Source organism: Polypterus senegalus, chromosome 13, assembly GCF_016835505.1.
Source record: "Polypterus senegalus isolate Bchr_013 chromosome 13, ASM1683550v1, whole genome shotgun sequence".
Lineage (NCBI taxonomy): Eukaryota > Metazoa > Chordata > Cladistia > Polypteriformes > Polypteridae > Polypterus > Polypterus senegalus.
The window spans coordinates 26563179-26586392 of NC_053166.1; the positions used below are offsets into that span (position 1 = coordinate 26563179).

General features: G+C 42.3%; 1 protein-coding gene across 1 annotated transcript in view; it reads right to left on the reverse strand.

Annotated features, from left to right (window-relative positions):
- Positions 1 to 22715, reverse strand: part of ltc4s (leukotriene C4 synthase) — a 52654-nt gene extending 29939 nt beyond the window's left edge. The window contains exon 1 of the mRNA XM_039774891.1: positions 22594 to 22715. Coding sequence (XP_039630825.1) covers positions 22594 to 22693 — 100 coding nt within the window. The 5' untranslated portion in view covers positions 22694 to 22715. The remainder of the gene's footprint in view (positions 1 to 22593) is intronic.
- Positions 22716 to 23214: the final 499 nt, after the last annotated feature.

Consider the following 23214-nt stretch of genomic DNA (forward strand, 5'->3'; position numbering starts at 1 on the left):
CAAACACCATGATAAGCCTGGGACATATCTGAGGATCTTTATGAGGACTTTAGCTCTGCTTTCAATACAATCATCCCAGAGCTCCTAGATAAGAAACTCACCCAGTTCAACCTGCCATTGGTTTGCAGACACGTCTGACCCATTAACCCTTAGTACTGGTGCACCGCAGGGCTGGGTCCTTTCCCCACTACACTTTATACAAATGACTGTACCTCTGGTGATTCGCCTGTCAAACTTCTTAAATTTGCAGATGATATCGCAGTTTCAGGCCTCATTTCAAGCAATGATGAGTCTATATACAGACAAGAGGAGGAACATCTGTCAATGTGGTGCAGCCATAATAATTTGGACCTCAACATTCCAAAAACTCAGAAGATTATACTTTTAGTAAACAGCCACCTGGTCATCTATCACTTGCTATAAATGGCTCAGCCTTTGGGATGACAGAGTCATTTAAGTTTCTGGGCACTGTGCTGTCACAAAACAGCACAGTAACATCACATGCAATATTAAAAAAGTCCATCAGAGAATAATATTTTTGTGCAAGTTGAGGAAATTCAGCCCCCCATCCAAGCAATACTGATCTACGCAGCCATCATCAAGTCCATTCTGAGCTCATCTAGAACTGTCTGGTTTGGCGCTGCCTCAGGTCAGGCTAAGGTTAATCTGCAGCACATCATCTGAACCTGTGAAAAGATCATAAGCAGTAGCTTACCACACATTCAAGTCCTGCGTGAGTCCCGGGTAAGGAAACGTTGCACAAGTCATTGCTGACCCGACTCACCCAGGGCATCACCTTTTCCAGAGACTTTCCTGCAGCAGACGTGTTTGTACAGTGAAAGCTAAAACAACACGTCGCCTAAACAGTGCAGTTAATCAGGTCAGGGTTTCTACTCAGTATCTCTGTTTAGCTCCCCGCTAGACTACCTGGACATTTTAATGCTACTTTATGTCTCTCTTTTTTTCGGGGGTTGGGGATTTTATTGATTTTATTAAAATCAAATAACATTCCATACAAATAAGTCAAGTTTCACAAAAATAGGATTGAAACAAATCAACCCCCACCCATGAGAAAGAGAGCTACGCCAGCAGAGTAAAAATTTAAGTTAGATAAAATACCTAAATAGATAATTTAATAAATGAATAAAAATAAATAAAGGTTAAAAAAAAGAGGGGAGAGGACCTGCTTCTTTAATCCACCCATTCCGCTATATCCTAACTACAGGCTCATGGGGATCTGCTGGAGCCAATCCCAGCCAACACAGGGCGCAAGGCAGGAAACAAACCCCGGGCAGAGTGCCAACCCACCGCAGGGCACACACACACCCACACATTAGGATCGCCAATGCATGTCTTTGGAGTGTGGGAGGAAACCGGAGTAAATCCACGCAGACACGGGGAGAACATGCAAACTCCACTCAGGAAGGACCCGGGAAGCGAACCCGGGTCTCCTAACTGCAAGGCAGCTGCACTACCCATTGTGCCGCCGTACTGCCCGCTTCCTTAATTTAAAAGCTTAATCTAAAATGTTATTGATTAGATCTTGCCAGATTTTATAAATGTTCTGCACAGATCCTCTAAGTGAGAATTCGATTTTTTCCAGTTTCAAATAGTAGATAACATCAGTTACTGACTGACTTAGAGAAGGTGAGTTAGGATTCTTCCACTGGTGAGTTAGGATTCTTCCAGTTGAGCGCCATATCACCTTGTGTGCTACTTTATATTTTATCTTTTTATATGTCTGCAGTACTAGGGTGTTGTACCGTGTTAGCCATTATGAATGTAGAGAAAAGCCAAGCAAAATGACACCTTTTATTGGCAAACTAAAAAGATTACAATATGCAGGTTTTCTAGGCAACTCAGGCCCCTTCTTTAGGCAAGTTGCTGAGTTGCCTCGAAAGCTCTCATATTGTAATCTTTTTAGTTTGCCAATAAAAGGTGTCATTTTGCTTGGCTTTTCTCTTTTTATATGTAGCTTTGTATTCTGTATTGTACATGTGTGCTGCACCAATACTATCAAGACAAATTCCTACTACACATTAGTGTACCCGGCCAATAAACAGAATTCTGATTCTGAGATGGCAGAGGACGGCTTAATAGAGAAGAGAACCACCGACACCCAGGGCCGGATTTTCCTTTAGGCTAACTAGGCTTCAGTCTAGGGCCTCAAGATCAAGAGGGGCCTACATTCAAATTGTTAGCAATTTGAACAAACTTAAAAATGGGAGGTGAAAGGGCCTCATAAGTGGAATAGCCTAGGGCCTCTTTTCATCTAAATCCGGCCCTGCCAACACCAGTAGCTATCAGTGGTAGAGACTCGTCAGCACTCCGCAGTGGTCGCCAGCCATGATGTGGTAGACTCAGCTCACATATATGTGCAGTTAGATTTGTTGCATTTCGAAATCAATTACAAAAGGGCCTTTCTGCTTTAAGGTAATCTAAGCGAGATGGGAGATAATAAAAAGTTAAGTATTAACAGGCCAAAGAGCTTAATGGAGAAGCTTCACCTACTTAGTTACTTTTGGAACAAAGGGGCTCTTGTAGGAATACAAAATATCTGATAATCACTCTGAGGAAGTGGCAGCTCACCTACAATTGCTACAATTTTCACATAATTTAAATCATGACGGGCATAAAAAATATGTCATTTTATTCTCTGTATCAGTGATTTTCAAACTGGAGGCCACACAGTCTGGCAGACAACCCCAGGGTACTTCTAGTTTAAAATTCCTCATGTAGGTTTTAAATAAACATAACTGAAAATGTTCTACAATTGTTGTAGAAAAGTAGTCCTGTATCAACGCAGTCATAGGCAAGCAGTTCTCAGATTTAGGGCAAGGACTGGGACTGTTAAGTTACACAGCTGCCAAAGCCGAGGCTGCTTTTCACTTCCATGGCACTCCTGCAGTGAGTCGCCTCTTCCACCTTTGCTCACCCGACCTTGTTCTCCTTTTCCATGTCCACCACCCGCACCAATTCATGCCCATGGGGTCCACGCTCACAGCTCTGTCTTGCTCCTCACCTCTTTGAACCGATCCATACCAGGATGTAGACTGCCCAGGAGTGACGCCTCCAAGACCGAAGGATTTTTGTGAATCAGATTGTTGTAAATGGTGAATAGCGTGCTGTCTTAAACAAGTAAGCTGCAAACGTCATTCTTTTTTGGTCTCTCAAACTGTCACTCTGTCACAGTGTTAAAATATTTTTAGTGATGGTAAACTTGTTTGCTATACAGTATCATCATTTTCAGACCAGTTTTAAAAACTGGCAGGCTACCGCAGAAAACATACAAAGTGGAAGAAAGATACATTTTAACAATTATCAATAATAAAATTATTAAGCATTGTTACATTGGCTTTAAAATACAACTAACGGCGTATAAAGTCTTAAATAATCTTGTTCCTTACTACATCTTGGAATGCCTGGACCCAAACACTCCAAGTCATAACTTTAGATCTTCTGATAGCGGCCTGCTTATAATTCCAAGAGCCAAACTTTAAAGAAGTGGTAAGGCAGCCTTTTGCTATTACGCACCAAAAATCTGCAATATGTTACCAACTGAGTTACCCGAGGCTAATACTGTGGAACATTGAAAAAGACCCACTTTTTTAATTTTGCTTTTTCGTAGCTTCAGTTTAGCTCTACTCTGAATATCGTAGAAATGCACAGAACTATCACTCTCTTCATTGAATCTGCAAACTTTATTCATCTTGACATTTTTCTGTTTTCTTTCCTAGCACTACAGACTCCACACGCCACCTGATCAAAGTCATGTGCAGTCACCTGAGATGTCCGAATGAAAGCAGAGACCCAAACTTAGCACAAAACCCGCTGCATTGAATCCTCTAAAACAAAGCCTAAAACAACCATCAAAGACTGACTTAAGAACATTTATGTTAGGAAGAATGCCCAGTGGGGTCTGGGTGGTCTTTTGGCCTGGAAACCCAGCAGATTTTGGTTTTGGTTTTTTTCTCCAGCATAACTGGAGTATTTCTTTCTATTGTTTTCTGTCCACCCTGTCTATCTGACCTTATCATCGGACTGTCACTTAGAAACTTAAAACTATTCTATATTTTAAGGGCTGATTATATATCTTTCTTATGGATATACAAGCTACATGTGTGGTCTTCGGGACAAAAAACAACTCAAAGACTCCCTAGTAGTTTTAGTATACTGTATTCGTGAACCTGGACAGGCATCAGCTAACTCTTAAGAATTACCCTGGGAAGAGGACATGGACCCACCTGTGCTTGCTGCCCCCACTAGGCTTTTGTAAGATGACTCTGCTGATGCCATATCTTAGCCGAATCGCTGGCAAATGAGTCCTGTTAATCTTTTCTTGAGAAATTACCTCCAGTGAAAGTGAAAACTTCAAGTCGTGCCTTCAGTTACTGAAGTGTTCCACTTGCACGTTGTTGAGCAGCGTTTGCCTCATTTTGGCGTTGCGTCTCTTCATCGGTGTCATTAGCACAGTCGTTGTTGGGCAGCACGTAGGTCTTTCGTAGTGATAAGTGAGGTGCATGCAAGTGCCAAAAAATGTAAAAGTGCATGCATGTGCCATCTAGTGGCTGTGGTTGAGCATGAGCAGAGTGGACCTCTGCATAAACACACACACACACACACACACGGGTCTTTCGTTTCTATATGTCTAATGCATTATTTATTTATTTTTTGTATACTGTTCATTCCTTATTCTTCTTATACAAATATAATCTGTTCTTCTTTGCATGCAACTACTTCTTTGGCATCTTGTAAAGCACTTTAAAGCTACATCCTTTGTATAACATGCAATACAAATAAATATTGTTGCAAAATGCACACATCTAATATTTTATTTGTGTGTTATTAATCCAATAGTAATCTACAATGGAGAGCTTTTGGAGTTACTAATGTCAATGTGATAACCCTTATCTTCTTCTTCTTCTGCTCCTGTTAGGATTCGCCACAGTGGATCATCTTCTTTCTTTCTGTCCTCTGCATCTTGTTCTGTTACACCCATCACCTTCATGTCCTCTCTCAGAACATCCATAAACCTTCGCTTAGGCCTTCCTCCTTTCCTCTTCCCTGGCAGCATTTTCCTTAACATCCTTCTCCCAATATACCCATCATCTCTCCTCTGCACATGTCCAGTCCAACACAATCTCACCTCTCTGACTTTGTCTCCCAGCCACCCAACTTGAGCTAACCCTCTAATGTCCTCATTTCTAATCCTGTCCATCCTCGTCACATCCAATGCAAATCTTACCATCTGTAACTCTGACATCTCCAGCTCTGTCTCCTGCATTCTGGTCAGTGCCACCATCTTCAACCCATATAACATAGCTGGTCTCACTACTGTCCTGTAGACCTTCTCTTTCACTCTTGCTGATACCCGTCTGTCACAAATCACTCCTGACACTCTTCTCCACCCATTCCACCCTGCCTGCACTCTCTTTTTCACCTCTTTTCCACAATCCCCATTACTCTGTACTGTTGATCCCAAGTATTTAAACTCATCCACCTTCACCAACTCTACTCCTTGCATCCTCACCATTCCACTGACCTCCCTCTCATTTACACACATGTATTCTGTCTTGGTGTTCCTACTGACTTTCATTCCTCTCCTCTCTAAAGCATTTCTCCACCTCTCCAGGGTCTCCTCAGCCTGCTTCCTACTCTTGCTACAGATGACAATGTCATCAGCTAACATCATAATCCACAGTGACTCCTGTCTAATCTCGTCTGTCAATTTGTCAATTTGTCCATCACCATTGCAAATAAGAAAGGGCTCAGAACCGATCCCTGATGTAATCTCACCTCCACGTTGAATGCATCTGTCGCTTCTACCACAGACCTCACCACAGTAACACTTCTCTCGTACATATCCTGTATAACTTGTATGTACTCTGCCACTCCCAACTTCCTCATACAATACCACAACTCCTCTCGAGGCACCCTGTCATATGCTTTCTCCAGGTCCACAAAGACGCAATGCAACTCCTTTTGGCCTTCTCTATGTTTCTCCATCAACATCCTGAGAGCAAACATCACATCTGTGGTGCTCTTTCTTGGCATGAAACCAAACTGCTGCTCACTAATCACCACCTCACTTCCTAACCTAGCTTCCACTACTCTTTCCCATAACTTTATGCTGTACCTTATCAATTTTATTCCTCTGTAGTTACTACAGTTCTGCACATCCCCCTTATTCTTAAATATCGGCACCAGTACATTTCTTCTCCACTCCTCAGGTATCCTCTCACTTTCCAAGATTCCATTAAACAATCTGGTTTAAAACTCCACTGCCATCTCTCCTAAACACCTCCATGCTTCCACAGGTATGTCATCTGGACCAACGGCTTTTCCATTCTGCATCCTCTTCATAGCTGTCCTTACTTCCTCCTTGCTAATCCGTTGCACTTCCTGATTCAATATCTCCACATCATCCAACCGCTTCTCGCTCTCTCATTCTCTTCATTCATCAGCCTCTCAAATTACTCTTTTCATCTGCTCAACACACTCTCCTCGCTATAATTCTACAAAAAAGATGACAGGAGAATTTAGACAAAAAATTACGCTGGATACTGGCCATAGGCAATTTTTTCAACATATTGAACATCTCAGAAAAAAATACTTTTGTCATCTCAACAACCTTGAACCGAGACTGGAACAGGGAGAAGGAGAGGAGCAGGGTAAACTATTGGTGACACCTCGCATGCTACTGGGGTGACATGTGCCAAAGACCCCAGCATGTACAGCCATTGTGTCGATTCAACAGTCCAATCCACAGGAAAACCAATGACGGCACCTGCAGTGTGTATGCGTAGTGAGTGTGTTTGTGTGTCTCACTGTGTGAACTGTACAGTGATTACAGTATTGTGTAGAAAATGAAAATATTCAGTTCTGCTTGATAAACAAATAGAATGTGATCTGAGGGTAAAGAGTAATCGGGTTATTTACATTGTTTGATAAAATAAAGTGACCATTTGATTTAAAAAAAAATAGCCCTCAAAAGTACATATGTAGAAAAAATGTAATCATAAATTGAGATTCAACACAACTATTTTTCATGCTTCTCAAAGAGAAATTAAAATATGATGTTTGTAAATGGCTGCATTTGTGAAGGACTGAAGTGTGAGGGTATCCAAAACTATCACTGAGTGTATTTCAGTAATGTGTGTAGTGACTTCTAAAACCACAACATTACATTAAAATACACTGCTCAAACAAATTAAAGGAACCCTTTTTAATCCGAGTATAGCATCAAGTCAGTGAAACTTCTGGGCTATTGATCTGGTCAGTGAAGTAGCAGAGGGGCTTGTTCATCAGTTTCAGCTGCTTTGGTGCACTAGAGGGGCAACAATGAGACGACCCCCAAAACAGGAATGAATGGTTTAACAGGTGGAGGCCACTGGCATTTTTCCCCCCTCATCTGTTTTTTTTTTATTACTAGTTTTGCATTTGGCTACGGTCAGTGTCACTACTGGTAGCATGAGGAGATACCTGGACCCTACAGAGGTGGCACAGATAGTCCAACTTCTCCAGGATGGCACATCAATACGTGGCATTGCAGGAAGGTTTGCTGTGTCTCCCAGCACAGTCTCAAGGGCATTGAGGAGATTCCAGGAGACAGACAGGCAGTTACTCTAGGAGAGCTGGACAGGGCAAGAGAAGGTCCTTATCCCATCAGGAGGACATGAGAAACAGAATGAGAACTGGCAGAGCCTACAAAAGTACCTCCAGCAGGCAGGCCACTGGTGTGACTGTCTCTGACTTCTGACAAAAAGAAACAGACTTCATGAGGGTGGCCTGAGGGCCCAACGTTCTCTAGTGGGCCCCGTGGAGCTCAACTGGCATTTGCCATAGAATACCAGAATTGGCAGGTCCATCACTGGCGCCCTGTGCTTTTCACTGATGAGAGCACGTGTGACAGACGTGAAAGGGTCTGGAGAAGCCACAGAGAATGTTATGCTGCCTGTAACATTGTTCAGCATGACTGGTTTGGTGGGGGGTCAGTGATGGTGAGTCTGGGGAGGCATATGCTGGGGACACACAGACCTCTACAGGCTAGACAACGGCACCCTGACTGCCATTAGATATCAAGATGAAATCCTTGGACTCATTGTCAGACTCTGTGTATCTTATGTCATGTCCAGGGCAACCCTCATGCCTTAATTTATAATATAATAATTAAGTAATCTTCATTTTATAATAATATAATCATATCACAGCTCCAGCTGATTCAAAACTCAACTGCAACAGTCCTGACACAAACCACCAACAGCGAGGACATCACAGTCATCCTGCTGCACCTTCACTGCTCCCTGTGTCTTACAGGATTGAATATCAAATTCTGTTCTTGACCTGCCCACTAAAGTCCTCTCATTCTCTGCCCACACTATCCTGCACTCTGTGGGTGACAGCAGGGCGTTCAGCTGTATATAGCGCCCTGACTGTGGAATGCCCTCCCAAAATTAATGACATCTGCTGACTCTATTCATTTAACTCATTTGTTTAGTAAGACATTAAACAGGCGGCACGGTGGTGCAGTGGTAGCGCTGCTGCCTCGCAGTTAGGAGACCTGGGTTCACTTCCCGAGTCCTCCCTGCGTGGAGTTTGCATGTTCTCTGTGTGGGTTTCCTCCCAAAGACATGCAGGTTAGGTGGATTGGCGATTCTAAATTGGCCCTAGTGTTTGTGTGTGTCCTGTGCTGGGTTGGCACCCTGCCCGAGATTGGTTTGTGCCCTGTGTTGGCTGGGATTGGCTCCAGCAGACCCTTGTGTTTGGATTCGGCAGGTTGGAAAATGGATGGACATTAAACAGACCTGACATTTGGCCCCTTCTTTCAGTTCACCCCCGCTATCTGTCCGGGTACCAGGGTTTGCTTTTTTATCACAGTTCATGCAATTTGTTCAAGATTTTTTTGTAGTATTATATGTTGTATTTTAGTCTGAATTATTGTCTTTTATTCTATTTCAATGTATTGGATATCATGTATTTATCTTTATTTAGTGAAGATATTATTTGTAGCCAATGTTATATTTGTCCTGTTGTTCCTTCTGAATTTTGGGCATAGGAAGGGTGCTATATAAATAAAGTGTGTTCTTATTGGCATTTTTTTTCATTTGATGGCCCATCATTTATAATAATAAGTGACAAAAACTAGAGCAGTTCTATATAAGACAATTAATATAAATATATGGCATAATTCAGTGTAGAATATGTATTGCCTTTTCTTCACATACTGTACATGTTTAAAAATATTAGGTTAGCTTAAATGTTTAATCTAAATTGGTTTAGAACAATATTGCACACATGCATAGTACATTTTAAAAAACGTAATCACTTTTATTATTAACGTTTTACTTAACTCTGTACTGTAATTATATTGAACATTTCGTTTCACGAATGTAAACGAAAAACTGTTTTCAATTAACACATATCTTGATGGTTTTAATTTTGCCGAAATGTTAAATGGTTCCCACAGACCCGAACACAACGTAAATGTTAATATTAATATTTCACAGAAACGATCCGTATTGTTTAGTTTGATGTATGACACGACGTGATGGTAGAAACCCTCTGAACTTCACAAGGATGCGTATTATTTGGTTTGATGTACTTTGTTCCTTCTTATTTTTACCACTTAATTTCCTTCACACGCCGTTACTTTCCGGGCTTTGCCGAGAGCTGCCGAAACCTTCCAACAGTCATTTTACGAAGCCAGTCCTGAAACGACAGAGACGCAACGTCCGGGTCTGTAACTGTGGGTCTACAATTGCAGTGACGTATGCTGCTGTGAATCTGCAAGTGGATGCTACTGTATTTATTCAGCATTGACCACGCCCCTCCATGCTGCTCGTCCAATCATTCCACCTTCTGCGCACATCCTCTCTCCTTACCACACCGCGACACTCTTAGTGCCGCTAAGTCCCTCTTCAACCCAGTCAGCTATAATGACAAGGCAGAAACACAAATTGTCTATTAATGAACGTGGAATTTTTGATTGCGACAGAAAAAGAGCGGCAAGAGCTCATAATGAACATTGAAAAAAAGAAAAATGAGCAAAAAAGAGCTGCATATAATAAAAGTCAAGAACAAAGAGAATCATCCAATAAATGGAAAAGACAAACATATCCCAAACAATATGCGAACGGAAATGCAAAAAAACAACGTTTATAATATGTAAGGCAGAGGATAAAGTAATTCATTATACTGATTTTTAACGAGGCATTTATGTAATTTTATTTTTTTACTTTTTATTACGTTGTACTTGTTTACTTCTACTTTTTACTACGTTTCATTATTCATTCGTATTTAAAACAGAGTGGTAGTGAAATCCTTGAGTAACTGATTCTCTATCTGTAATAACTGAGGACCAAACCGTCTTCCTCTCGTGCCCTGCATACTCTCTCGCTTTCTCTGACGAAGGGGCGCCACGATGATTTTCGAGCGGCTCAGCAATGAGACAGCGGGTACCCAATGCCTGCCCCCGGGGATTAGTGAGCGAAGTGAGCAGGGGCCAAAGCCCCCTAGTTCAGTTTAAAAGAATTCCAATAGAGAACTGTACAAAACAGACAACTAATACATTCTAATGTATATAGTATATAAATATGTTGTTACTGCCTTTAACTTGTGTGATGAACGCGAGAATGATTAATGACCGAGTTCTTGTTCCACGATGAAGATTAAGTCCTAACTTGAAAGAATCCTGCCTCCGCCGAGTGGTACTTGCACATGCGCTTTAAACATCTAAACGAAGGCGGCTGACGGCATCACGCATGCACCTTAGCTCGCCTGTTGAGCTCTACGGAATTGATTCCTTAGCTCCTGCAAATCAAATTTCCATGATTCATTGAAAAGAGTCTCTGAAAAAGAATAAATCGTTCACACAACGCCAGTCACTAGAATTTGGGGAGGAGGGTCTTTAATTCAAAAAGTCATTCTCATGAGGCTTTAGGTTTCCCGATTATAATGTGTGCTGACAAAAGTCAATATTCTAGGAGAACAGCACATGTCATGAAACAAATAAGATGACGAAATGCTATCAGCACATTATGAATCACTAAATCATCAGCATTTAATATAAAACTATAAGGCTCGCTTGGAAAAACACCACCAAACTACTTTCAGACTTTAATGTTCCTTTCACAGTATCAAAGTCTCCTTTTAATTTCTCTTAACTCAGACTTTTTCACTACTGCATTTTCCGCGTCGATCATTGCCAGTCATCAGAGAATTGTTTCTTCTAAATAAAGAAATAAACAAGAAGTGTATTCCCTTTTTGTCGAAACCCACAAACTTAGCGTGGCCCAGCGTGATTCAGTCCTTGAGAGTGCCCCTTTAAATGCCATACTTTGTCCCGACAGTGGTGAGAGTGTGCCATGTTTACCTGTGCACAGTTTTTGCCTGTGTATTTGACAAGTGTTATTGCAAATTCAAATACAATGGATTGTGCAGATTGTGCAAAGCACAAGGGCCTACGAGCTTGGTGGGCCCACTCAGTGCCATATAGATTTAAGAAAATTGAATAACTTAAAATCACTTGCGCAGTTCGTTGCGTTAATAATTCACAGTTTCAGTGACATGCTTGCAGCATCGCCAGGCAAGTCCAATCCAACCCGTGATGATATTACGGATTCAGCAGGACTACAGTTTACACGAATTTGGACTTCGGGAGTTTGGAGGCTCGCAGTCTAATCGGAGGCCCAACACGTCCTAGTCCGCCTTACAGAGATGGGCACATTCCCAAATCTGGCGACCATAGCGGACTCGAGCGGAAAAAGTTTTGAAGGACGTCACATGAATAATGTAAAGAATACATTATTATCGTAAATAATTGTTACTTTTGTACTTTGATTTGATGTCAACAGTTTTCGAAATTCGAACTCGTAAACGGTAAATGATAACAATTCCGTTGTTAAGTTATGGTTCCCGTTAGTCGGCAAACGCAGAATATCAGAACAATCTGATGCTTTTTATACTCTCGCCAAACGACACCATGTCAGCGGATCCGGCAAACATTATAAGAGCGGTGCTGCTAAACGTAAGGAACGCCTGCAACAGGAACTTAAAAACGCGAAGCTTACCAGGATTTCTACTTTTCTCCAAACTGAGCGAGGGCCAGCGGTGGTAACCGAGAATACTAATACTGGCGAATCGTCGCAACGGTCACAAGCAGGTTATGCAAACGGCGCCGTGAGTGACTTGGTTGCAACTACTGAGTCTGGAAGTAGCGATAAAATGGCTTCAGATCAGGTGCTATCTGCTGCAACCGTTAAAAATGGAGAAACTGCTAAAGACAAACAAGCGATATATATGAGCAAGCAATTTCCTACCGACAAGGCAAATTTCTTGGAACCACTAATACTTCACTTTATATGATGTCCATTTTCTCAGAACTTGTGTAAAACTGGTCGATTGTGCAGCAGTATCCTGTCAGCCGGTGTTGTCATATTAATTTGTTACAAACTGAAACTGCTCCATTTTATAGCACAGAACAGTTTCTACTTTCAAGTTTACGTTACATTTTAATCATTCTCCTTCGAAAAGATTCCTTGGAAAGGCAAGCAGGTCCACATCCTTCATATATTTATGTACTACTACCACTACTACCACCCATACCTCCCACATTGCATTTCCACTATTTATTTTATTTTTGCTAACTTACCAATGCCCTAATAAAGCGATTACAAAAGTTATTAGAACTTCCATTTACACCGCCGGTTTGTTTGTCACCAGCTTGTGATCGAATAGTGTCGCGGACACCACTGTCCTGCCGGCCTAGGATGTACGTGCGAATAAATGAGTAACAGTTATGCTGGACAGGAGATGCCCACCTCAGGGCGCTGCACAGAGGCCTTCAGCAAGCTTGCTACGCCACTGCCCTTACGGTTATCATTCAGGTTTAATGGCACATATCGAATACTTTCCTTTTAAAATACTGGCTTCTCGTGTTGTGCGCGCAACAAATAAGTCGCTAAGTTGACTCGACTGACAAGGAACGGGAGAACTGCAAGAACACACTGTAACATGACACCGCACTAAAAAAAGAGCATCATGGGAATTTGTTGCACACCAAACTCATTCCGTCTGCGGTTTTAATGAGCGTACAGTGTCTGTCCCGGCAGGGGGCGCAAGTCAGTCATGACTGCTTTAAACACACCAGCACTCAAACTGCGCTCGCGCTCAACTGCAACTAAGAATCGAACTCACCAGAGGAACTGTGGTAATGGATGCTGTGACCTGATGTATTAGCGGGAAAGAAAAAAATGCGCTGTATCCATTTGGATATGGTTAGTGAAAGAAACTTCGAAATTGAATGTTACTGATGTGTACTGCAATCGACAAGCGGCCATCGCAGTTGTCTAACCCAAGGGGCGAGCCTGAATGTTCTCATCGCGTCAGAGCGGCTTTACTCCTGCATCCCTAAAGATGTGCAGGTCAGGTTAATTAGACCTGCGTACGTGTCGGGCTTTTAAGTGACGACCCTCCAGTCCGACTTTGGTTCCTGCCTTGCGACAAAAAGCTCCACAATCCCGAATTTGAATGATCGAGTTTGAGAAGACGAGGTTGAAGTGTTCCGTACACACACCGGTACCCCGTGCCGCCAGCACTTCTGCAGTATGTTTTCGTTTTGGGGGTGTACCGGTTGTTTTTCGATGGGCACCAGCATTGTTAGAACCAATATAGCCCGTCAATTCATTAGGCGAATGCCTGGGGCGCAGTCATTTGAAGGACGCAATTTATGAAAGTTAGTCGCGCTCCCGACAACGTGGTAAAGGGGACACTTCCGGGGAAGGAGGGGGGAGTCTTAGAAGTATGATACGGAGTGGGCGACGTTTATGTATGTAAAAGTGTGCACGCTCCGTACACCAAGAGGTATATGCATAAGGGGTGTACACCCCGAAACCATGGGAAGCCGACCCTCAGGGGGTCATAGAAGTATGACAACAATGTTCATGTTATGTACACAAACGTACACCATTTGTAATTCTGAAGGTGCGCGAGCTCCGGACAACAAGGGGTACCCAACCCGGTCGCCGGGCATTGCAAATAATTTGTGGGGCACCGTTTATGAAAGTAAAAGTGCGCCCGGTACGTATACCCACAAAGGGGCACTGTCGTAGAGGTTTAATCCTACCGACTATGAACAACGAAGCACTGCGCACTAGTAAAGTATGCAGTATGGTCATTACAAGCCGACCCCAAACCCCTTCAAGCACGAATATGTAAACACAACGTGATTATCGGCACTTCATTTGTCCCCCTTCAACCGATGAAGAAACTCTAGTACATTATATCAGATGGTAGTCTTATGAGGATAGATAGATAGATAGATAGATAGATAGATAGATAGATAGATAGATAGATAGATAGATAGATAGATAGATGACATCGGCAGCATATTCCGTTCCAGCTTTCCTCTGCACCGTTTACTTAATAATTATAAACTTCAGCGGAGCAGTTTGAGCGCCTTGCGCTAAAGCAGCCACATTTCGAACTTGCACTACTTTGCGTGTTCCGCAGCTGAAACAGGTCGACCAGGACCAGGGCGCCATACGACCACAAACACCGGCTCGCCCGGCGCGCTGCGTGCAACTGGAGATCGGCGAGATAAACTGCAAACAAGTCATGGGCGGCGGGGTGCAGTGCTGCACTCTGTGTGCACTGTCTGTAGAAACACACCGCACGCGAGCTACTTTAGTGGCAGCCAATATGCCATACATGACATGGGCTGACTAACCGTCCACGAGGGTGCTGAGCCGGACTCGACTATCCAGCGAGAGCGCTTGCTGTTAGTATCACGCATTTCACTCTCCAGTGGCGCGGATGTAACTTAGCGTAAATAGGAGTCCGGGTACTTGGAGTGCAACGGTTACATTCGCCGCTTGAGCCCGAATAACTGCATGAAGCATAAAGCAAGCTGTCCGATTAGATGGCAGATCGCAGGAGAACAAGCGCACTTGCAACTCGTGCTGTCTAGGACTCCTCAGCTGTTCGACGACCGATGTTCTGTCGAACCACGCGAAATGTGGTTGTGCGCGTGCGCAGTATACATTTATTCTAACAAGTCAATAAATAAGTTTAATTGATTAAGTAATTAAATATATACATGCATAAATAGATGAAATTAAAACAGACCCTACAATCATTTATTTGTCGTTTAAGTTATTAGAAGTAAACACATCATATGCCCTTTGCCATTTTAATCGTTTTTGTTTTGTCCAGAATTGTTGTGATTTGTAAGCCGAACATGACACGTACATTTCACAACTCATATTTTGAGACCCTTAACAATGACAAGTGAAAGTCCCCTGGATTTCTGCAGGCTGCCGCTACAAGCCTCGCTTCTTAAAACGGCAGGTATGTATTTCTAAATAAAAACCCTCCAATAATTACAGGACATTTTAAGGGGTATCGATTAAATAAAAAGGCAAAACATAAATTGTTAAATGCGCAGTTGGCATTGACCTTCAAAAAATCAACTTTAGATTGGTGTCTGGTTTACCTTTTACGCAGTTGACTTTACATTGGTGAAAGGTATGCCTTATTAAAAATAAAATTAAAAATAGTCAGTAAATAGTCTCAATCTACATGCTTCCGTTAGGTCAGATTATCTCAGGTTACAACGTGAGCTACCACAGCTATGCTGATGACACACAGCTGTACTTATCAATAGCACCTGATGACTCCGACTCTCTCGATTCACTAACACAATGTCTTACTGGTATTTCTGAATGGATGAATAGTAATTTTCTCAAATTAAATAAATAGAAAACTGAAATCTTAGTAATTGGCAATAATGGATTCAATGAGGTTATCAGAAATAAATTTGATGCACTAGGATTGAAAGTTAAGACGGAAGTAAAAAACTTAGGGGTAACCGTTGACTGTAATCTGAATTTTAAATCGCATATTGATCAGACCACTAGGACAGCATTTTTTCACTTAAGAAACATAGCAAAAGTTAGACCTCTTATATCATTGAAAGATGCTGAGAAATTAATTCACGCTTTTGTTTTCAGTCAACTAGATTACTGTAATGCACTCCTCTCAGGACTACCCAAAAAAGACATAAATCACTTGCAATGAGTGCAGAATGCAGCTGCTAGAATCCTAACTAGGAAAAGAAAATCTGAGCACATTTCTCCAGTTTTAATGTCACTACACTGGTTGCCTGTGTCATTCAGGATTGACTTTAAAATTCTGCTTATGGTTTACAAAGCCTTAAATAATCTCGCCCCATCGTATATATTGGAATGCCTGACACGTTATATTCCAAATCGTAACCTGAGATCTTCAAATGAGTGTCTCCTTATAATTCCAAGAACAAAACTTAAAAGAAGTGGTGAGGCGGCCTTCTGCTGTTATGCACCTAAAATCTGGAATAGCCTGCCAATAGGAATTCGCCAGGCTGATACAGTAGAGCACTTTAAAACACTGCTGAAAACACATTACTTTAACATGGCCTTCTCATAACTTCACTTTAACTTAATCCTGATACTCTGTATGTTCAATTCATCACAATAACTATTCACAGTGGCTCTAAAATCCGTACTGACCCCAACTCTCTTCTGTTTCTTTTTCCGGTTTCTTTGTGGTGGCGGCCTGCGCCACCACCACCTACTCAAAGCATCATGATGCACCAACATTGATGGACTGAAAGCCAGAAGTCTACCTGACCATCATCATCAGGTCCTTCCATGGAAACCCTAAATACAAAGAGGACTGTTTGACTTATGTTAGGTAGATTGCGCAGAGGGGACTGGGTGGTCTCGTGGTCTGGAACCCCTACAGATTTTATTTTTTCTCCAGCTTTTGGAGTTTTTTTTTTTTTTTTCTGTCCACCCTGGCCATCGGACCTTACTCTTATTCTATGTTAATTAATGTTGACTTATGTTTATTTTTTATTGTGTCTTCTATTTTTCTATTCATTATGTAAAGCACTTTGAGCTACATTTTTTTTGTATGAATATGTGCTATATAAATAAATGTTGATTAATTAATTGATTGAGTAATGTTCACAAAAACTGCAAAAGGCTGTAATCAAATTCACAAGTTGTATTTTATACATCTGTGCCGAATTTATGTGCATTTTGCACCCATTTCGGACTTTTATGTCTTTTTAAAAAAAAAAAAAAAACATTAGAATAATCAGGACGAGTTCAGGCCATTCAGACCACAAAAGCCCACCAGTCCTAACCACTTAATTCTTCTAAAAAACATCAAATCGAGTTTTGAAAGTCCCTAAAATCCCACACTACTTGGTCTCTTATTCCAAGTGTCTGTGGTTCTCTGTGTAAAGAAAAACTTCCTAGTATTTGTGCGAAATTTCCCCTTAACAAGTTTCCAACTATGTCCCCGTGTTTCTGATGAACTCATTTTAAAATAATAAGTCTTGATCCATTGGACTAATTCCCTTTAGATTATTCTTGATTTTTCTTTACATAAAAATATGGACAATTCTGGAAAACAAGGAACACTTTTAAAAACATTGTGGTAATAGCGAAATTTTACATCGTTGTTTTAATGACTTTGCCATTTTCGTTTCGGAGATATGAAGTCTGAAAGTCCGAATGCCGAACGTCAAAGTAACTTGTGGCTCTGAGGCTGAGTACCCGCTCCGGTATCTGGGAGGTTGCTGGTTCGAATCGCCATTACTGCCAAAGGAGATCCAGCTCTGCTGGCCCTTGAGCGAGGCCTTCAACCTGCACTCTGACCCCAAGGGGTATGCGAAAACGAACAAGTTCCTAATACAAGAAATTGTATGAGGCGAAATAAAAGCCAAAAAAGACAACTTTGGCGCTCGGTCTTCTGCAGCGAACAAGGTTTGTCTGTAAAGGGGGGCGACATCAGGGTGGATTTTAGGCTTCCAGACCCCTAGCTAAAATCCTCAAGGGACAGGCGCCTGTTGTAATCTTAGAATATCAAGAGTCTGTGAGATCTCCCGGTGCCGACTCCAAACATGGCAGGCACGTATATATGGAAAAGCTAACGGTACTCAAAACAGCAAAATACATGTCCGTAAATAATAATAATAGTGGGCGGCACGGTGGCGCAGTGGGTAGCGCCACTGCTGCCTCGCAGTTAGGAGACCCGGGTTTACTTTCCAGGTCCTCCCTGCGTGGAGTTTACATGTTCTCCCCGTGTCTGTGTGGGTTTCCTCCGAGTCCTCCGGTTTCCTCCCACAGTCCAAAGACATGCAGGTTTGGTGCATTGGCGATTCTAAATTGTCCCTAGAGTGTGCTTGGTGTGTGGGGGCCCTGCCCTGGGTTTGTTTCCTGCCTTGCGCCCTGTGTTGACTGGGATTGGCTCCAGTAGACCCCGTGACCCTGTAGTTAGGATATAGCGGGTGGATAATGGATGGATCGATGGCTAATAATAATAATAGTTTGTGTTAACACCATAATGAGCGTGTTTTGCACAGGATTCGCATCATTGTCCGTTATTTGTCAATGATGGACTAAATCAGCGGTTTCCCAAACTGTGGTAAGGAGCCTTTTCATGTGGTACGCATCGCGGTCCCTGAAATGTAATTTATCTGTGCAAAACCCTTTATGACAAGCCTGTTGTGAGCAAAAACCAATGAAAGTGTTTAAATACAATAATATGTGGTTTCCCACATTTAGTGCGGTGTGAAATTTCGTCATCTGAATAAATAAAACCTATTATTCGAATCAGTATTTAGTTCATTTAACGCTACCATAATTCCGTTTCGCGGAAGTCAACTTCTACTTCTTCACTGTTTGAGCTTTTGGTCACTAGATGAAAGCACAACGCCGACACTATTTAGTCTTCGGTAACTCTGCCTCACAGAAACCGCTCGCGTTTGTTGTTATACTGTACGTGCACTAGGCGGAATTTATCAATTTATGTACATGCACAATTTTTTTCATTCGTTTTATGCAGAATTTCTTCCAATTCTTTAACTTTTATTCAGATTTCGGGGCGGTTTAGTGTCGCTTTACGGATTGCTCGCGGTAAAAAGCCAGACACGCTTGCTGAAGAAGTCATCATGCCGTGTGTTGTCGATAATGGTGAGCAGCGTACTTGGAGAACAAGCGGCAGGTAAAATTTGTGCGATTCCTCTTTCTAATAATACAATTACTCGCAGAATTGCTGACATGGCGGACGACGTGGAGGAACAATTCATCGAAATGATAAAAGCAAACGGAAAATTTGCGTTACAACTCGATGAGTGAACAGATGTTTCTGACTGTGCAATTTTTATCGTGTACATCCGATTTATTAACTTTAGTATTGCTTCTGATCAAGAGGAATTTTTATTCAGCGACAAACTGCCTACGAGGACTACTGAAGAACTGTTTCGTCTTCTCGATAAGTTTGTTACAGCAAAGGAATTGATGTGGAACAATTCCATCCATCCATTTTCCAACCCGCTGAGCCAATCCCAGCCAACACAGGACACAAGGCAATAACCAATCCCGGGAAGGGTGCCAACCCACCGCAGGACACACACAAACACACCCACGGGCCAATTTAGAATCGCCAATCCACCTAACCTGCATGTCGTTTGACTATGGAAGGAAATCGGAGCCACGTGGAGAACATGCAAACTCCACGCAGGGAGGAACCGGGAAGTGAACCCGGGTCTGGTAACTCCGAGCAGCGCTACCACTGCGCCACCCTGTGGAACAATTGTGTTGGTGAAACAACAGACGGCGCTGCAGCTATGACTGTTAAAAATTCCGGTGTCGTACAGCGTATTAGAGCAGTGGCGCCTTTGGCCGTATCGTACCACTGCATCATACATCGTGAAGCACTTGCTGCATGACATACAAGTGAAAAACTGCATGACGTCTTGTTAACCGCAATAAAAATTGTCAACTACATAAAAACAAGTTCACTGAACGCACGTTTATTTGAAATACTTTGTCCAGAAATGGGTTCAGAACATCAGCATTTATTGTTTTACACAGAGGAGCGCTGGCTGTCAAGAGGACGCGTTTTGCAGAGATATTTGTGAGTTGAGAAATGAAGTGAGTCTGTTTCTGTTACAAAAGAACTCGGTAATAAATGTGTATCTATGTGACGCAACATGGCTTGCAAAACTGGCTTATCTCGTAGACGTTTTTAATGCTCTCAACGATTTAAACCTCACAAGGTAGAGATGGTGACTTATTTGAACACATGGAAGTTTCAGCTTTTGTGAAGAAACTTAGCCATTGGAAACTACGTGAAGAACATCAACGTCTAGATATGTTCCAGTAGGCCTACTTCAGCGTGTTTGTTGCTCAAAATCCTGATTCCAGCATACAGGAAGATATTTCTAAAATTATTGTGAATCATCTAAAATTGCTTGAAGAAAACTTTGTTCATTATTTTCCCGAGGATAATGCGACAAAATAAAGTGGTTGGATACGAAGTCCGTTTACATCTGATATAACCGGCTTGACTTTGACTGCTCAAGAAGAAGCAAATTTAATCGAACTGTCAGATGACAGCACACTTAAAGCCCGATTTACTGAAAACAATTTGTTCAATTTTTGGATGTACGCTCATGCTGAATATCCTGAGCTCGCAAGCAGGGCAGTTTCCGCATTGCTGCCATTCTCGAGTACATATTTATGTGAAACTGGCTTTTCTGCAACCACTGCTATCAAACCAAAATACAGAAATAGACTGCATGCTCAAAACGACCTGAGACTTTCTCTTTCGACGATTCAGCCCAGAATTGACAAACTTGTAAATTTACAGTATGCAGTCACATCCTACTCACTGATGCGAGATATGGCAGTCAGAGTGTCGTTATTAGAAATAGACAGGCTATTACAGTCACACCGCTTAAGGTAATCAAAATAATATGATTATAAAGCCGTCTACACAGTTGTACTAATATAAATTGTAGTCAGTATCGTGAATTTGCTGTATATTACCTAATTAAGAATTAATCATTCATTGCAGTACTTGCTTTTTAATTTTTTTGTTAAAAATTCGGGTGGTACGCAACGCAACTCACTTAACCTCAGGTGGTACTTGACGTCCAAAAGTTTGGGAACCCCTGGACTAAATGTCATTGTCATTTGCGCTATGTGTCCGGATTGGGTTATTAGTCATTCCGTAATCTGGATGTCATCTTTGATCAGCTCCTTACTTTTCAAACACACATTAACTCAATAGTACAGACAGCTTTTTTCATCTTCACGGTATTGCTCAACTGCATTCTTTCCTCAGTGTGAAGAATACTGAAGCACTCATTCATGCTTTCATCACCTCTCGTCTGGACTATTGCATGGCATTCATTGTTTTATGGCCTCCCGATTAAATATATCAATAGATTACAATAATGTTCAGAATTCTGCTGCTCGTTTACTTACACACACTAAAAAAATCTGCTGACATCACTCCTGTCCTCTGTGATTTGCATTGGTTAGCAGTTTCTTCAAGAATCAAAAATAAAATTATTTTCATCACTTTTAAAGCCCTTCATGGTTTAGCCCCTCATTATCTGTCTGTGCTGCTACTTCCTTACACTCCTGCCTGTGCATTGAGATCATCGGACACTCACTTACTTACTTACTGTACCTAAATACAGGTTAGTAACTATGGGTGGCAGAGCTTTCAGTGTGATAGCCCCTAAAATTTGGAATGCTCTTCATCTCAGCCTTCGAGAGGAAAAATCGGTTATTCATTTCAAAGGCCTGTTAAAAACACATCTTTTCAATGAGTATTATTCATTTTCTTGTATGTAATTTCTAATGTCTTGTTAATGTGTTTATTGAATTGTAAAGTGTCCTTGAGTGTATGAAAGGCGCTACATAAATAAAACGTATTATTATTATTATTATTATTATTAAGGGTCGGGCTGAGTGGATTTAAGTGTGCCCAGCGATGAACTGGCGTCCAGTCCGGCGGTTGGTTTCTGCCTTGACATTTACATTTACTTATTTGGCCGACGCTTTTATCCAAAGCGACTTACAACATTTGAGATACACTTGGTGACATTCCTTTTTATTTTCTCCAATTGGAGCACAAAGGGGTCACGTGCTCAGGGTCACACAGTGTCAGTGATGGGATTCGAACCAACAACCTAGGGTTTGACGTCCAAAGTCTTACCCACCGCGCCCCATGCCTGCCATGTACGCAGTACCCACTGTTGTACCCAATATTGACGGGATAACGCGACCCTGATCTTAATTGTAAACATGAATGGACGGGTGGATCTCGAACGGACGTCTCTTTGGGCCGTCTTAACGTATGGGCACTACTTTGATGCCAGTAAGACCGTACAACCGCTGAGAAAAGTCCTATTTTTTCCATGATTATGCAGTACGTCTGTGCTTCCCCGGAACATATGTAGTCCGACACGTTATAAATAATTATCATTACTAACATTATAAACAGCAGCACTGCACTTACACCACACGTTTTTTGTTTTTTTTGCTGAACGAGTGAGCTTTTCTATCTACTGCTCTTTTGCCGCCGTGACGTTCTGGTTTCTGACCGTCTACGATGCTACTCTTAGGGAGGCAGTGGTCCTGTACCAGTATCAAGTATGATGGATGCGATCGATTAAAATGTCTCCCACCCACCGAGGAGCACCGACATCAGCGGTCACGCGAGGTGGGACGCTCGTGAAGCGGTACTTACCTTGCTCCAGAACTCCCAGCACTGTGACAGCAGCCACGTACACCATCTGGTCAGGCAGCATAGTCGGCGACTCTCTGTGCTCAGGACTCGTGCGCTGCATCTCTTTGAGGTTCTCCAAGTGAGGTCCCGTGAAATAAAATTTTTACTCCGCCCATTAACTGAAGTAACTCGGACTGACTATATGAACGGTTAAGTCTCGGCAGAGAAGCACCAATGCCACAGCGCCGCCTGTTGTCTAAACGTGGTATCACTCTTACAAATGCAAGTACCAATGCAGTTCCTCCAGTGCGCCGTTTTCTAAACGTTTTCTTTCTTGCTGCGCAATTTTGCCAGCGCTGTGTCTTCGAGACGCTGAATCACCGCCGACATTCATCCCGAGGCCCTTGGAGAAACGCCTCGGATATTCATCCCCTCGAATGGGACTTGATAAAGCGACACTCATCGAGGTGAGGATTTGGGTGGGGGTGGGGGGGTTTGTTATCCTCTCCATTACAAATCTTAACGAAACGATGTCAGTTACGTAGACATTCCGCGAAGACCCTTGGTGAGACACCCCGCAAACCGTATGCAATTGCGACGTCCGACTTTGCGCGACCCAAATTCAGACAACCGGCGGGGTTA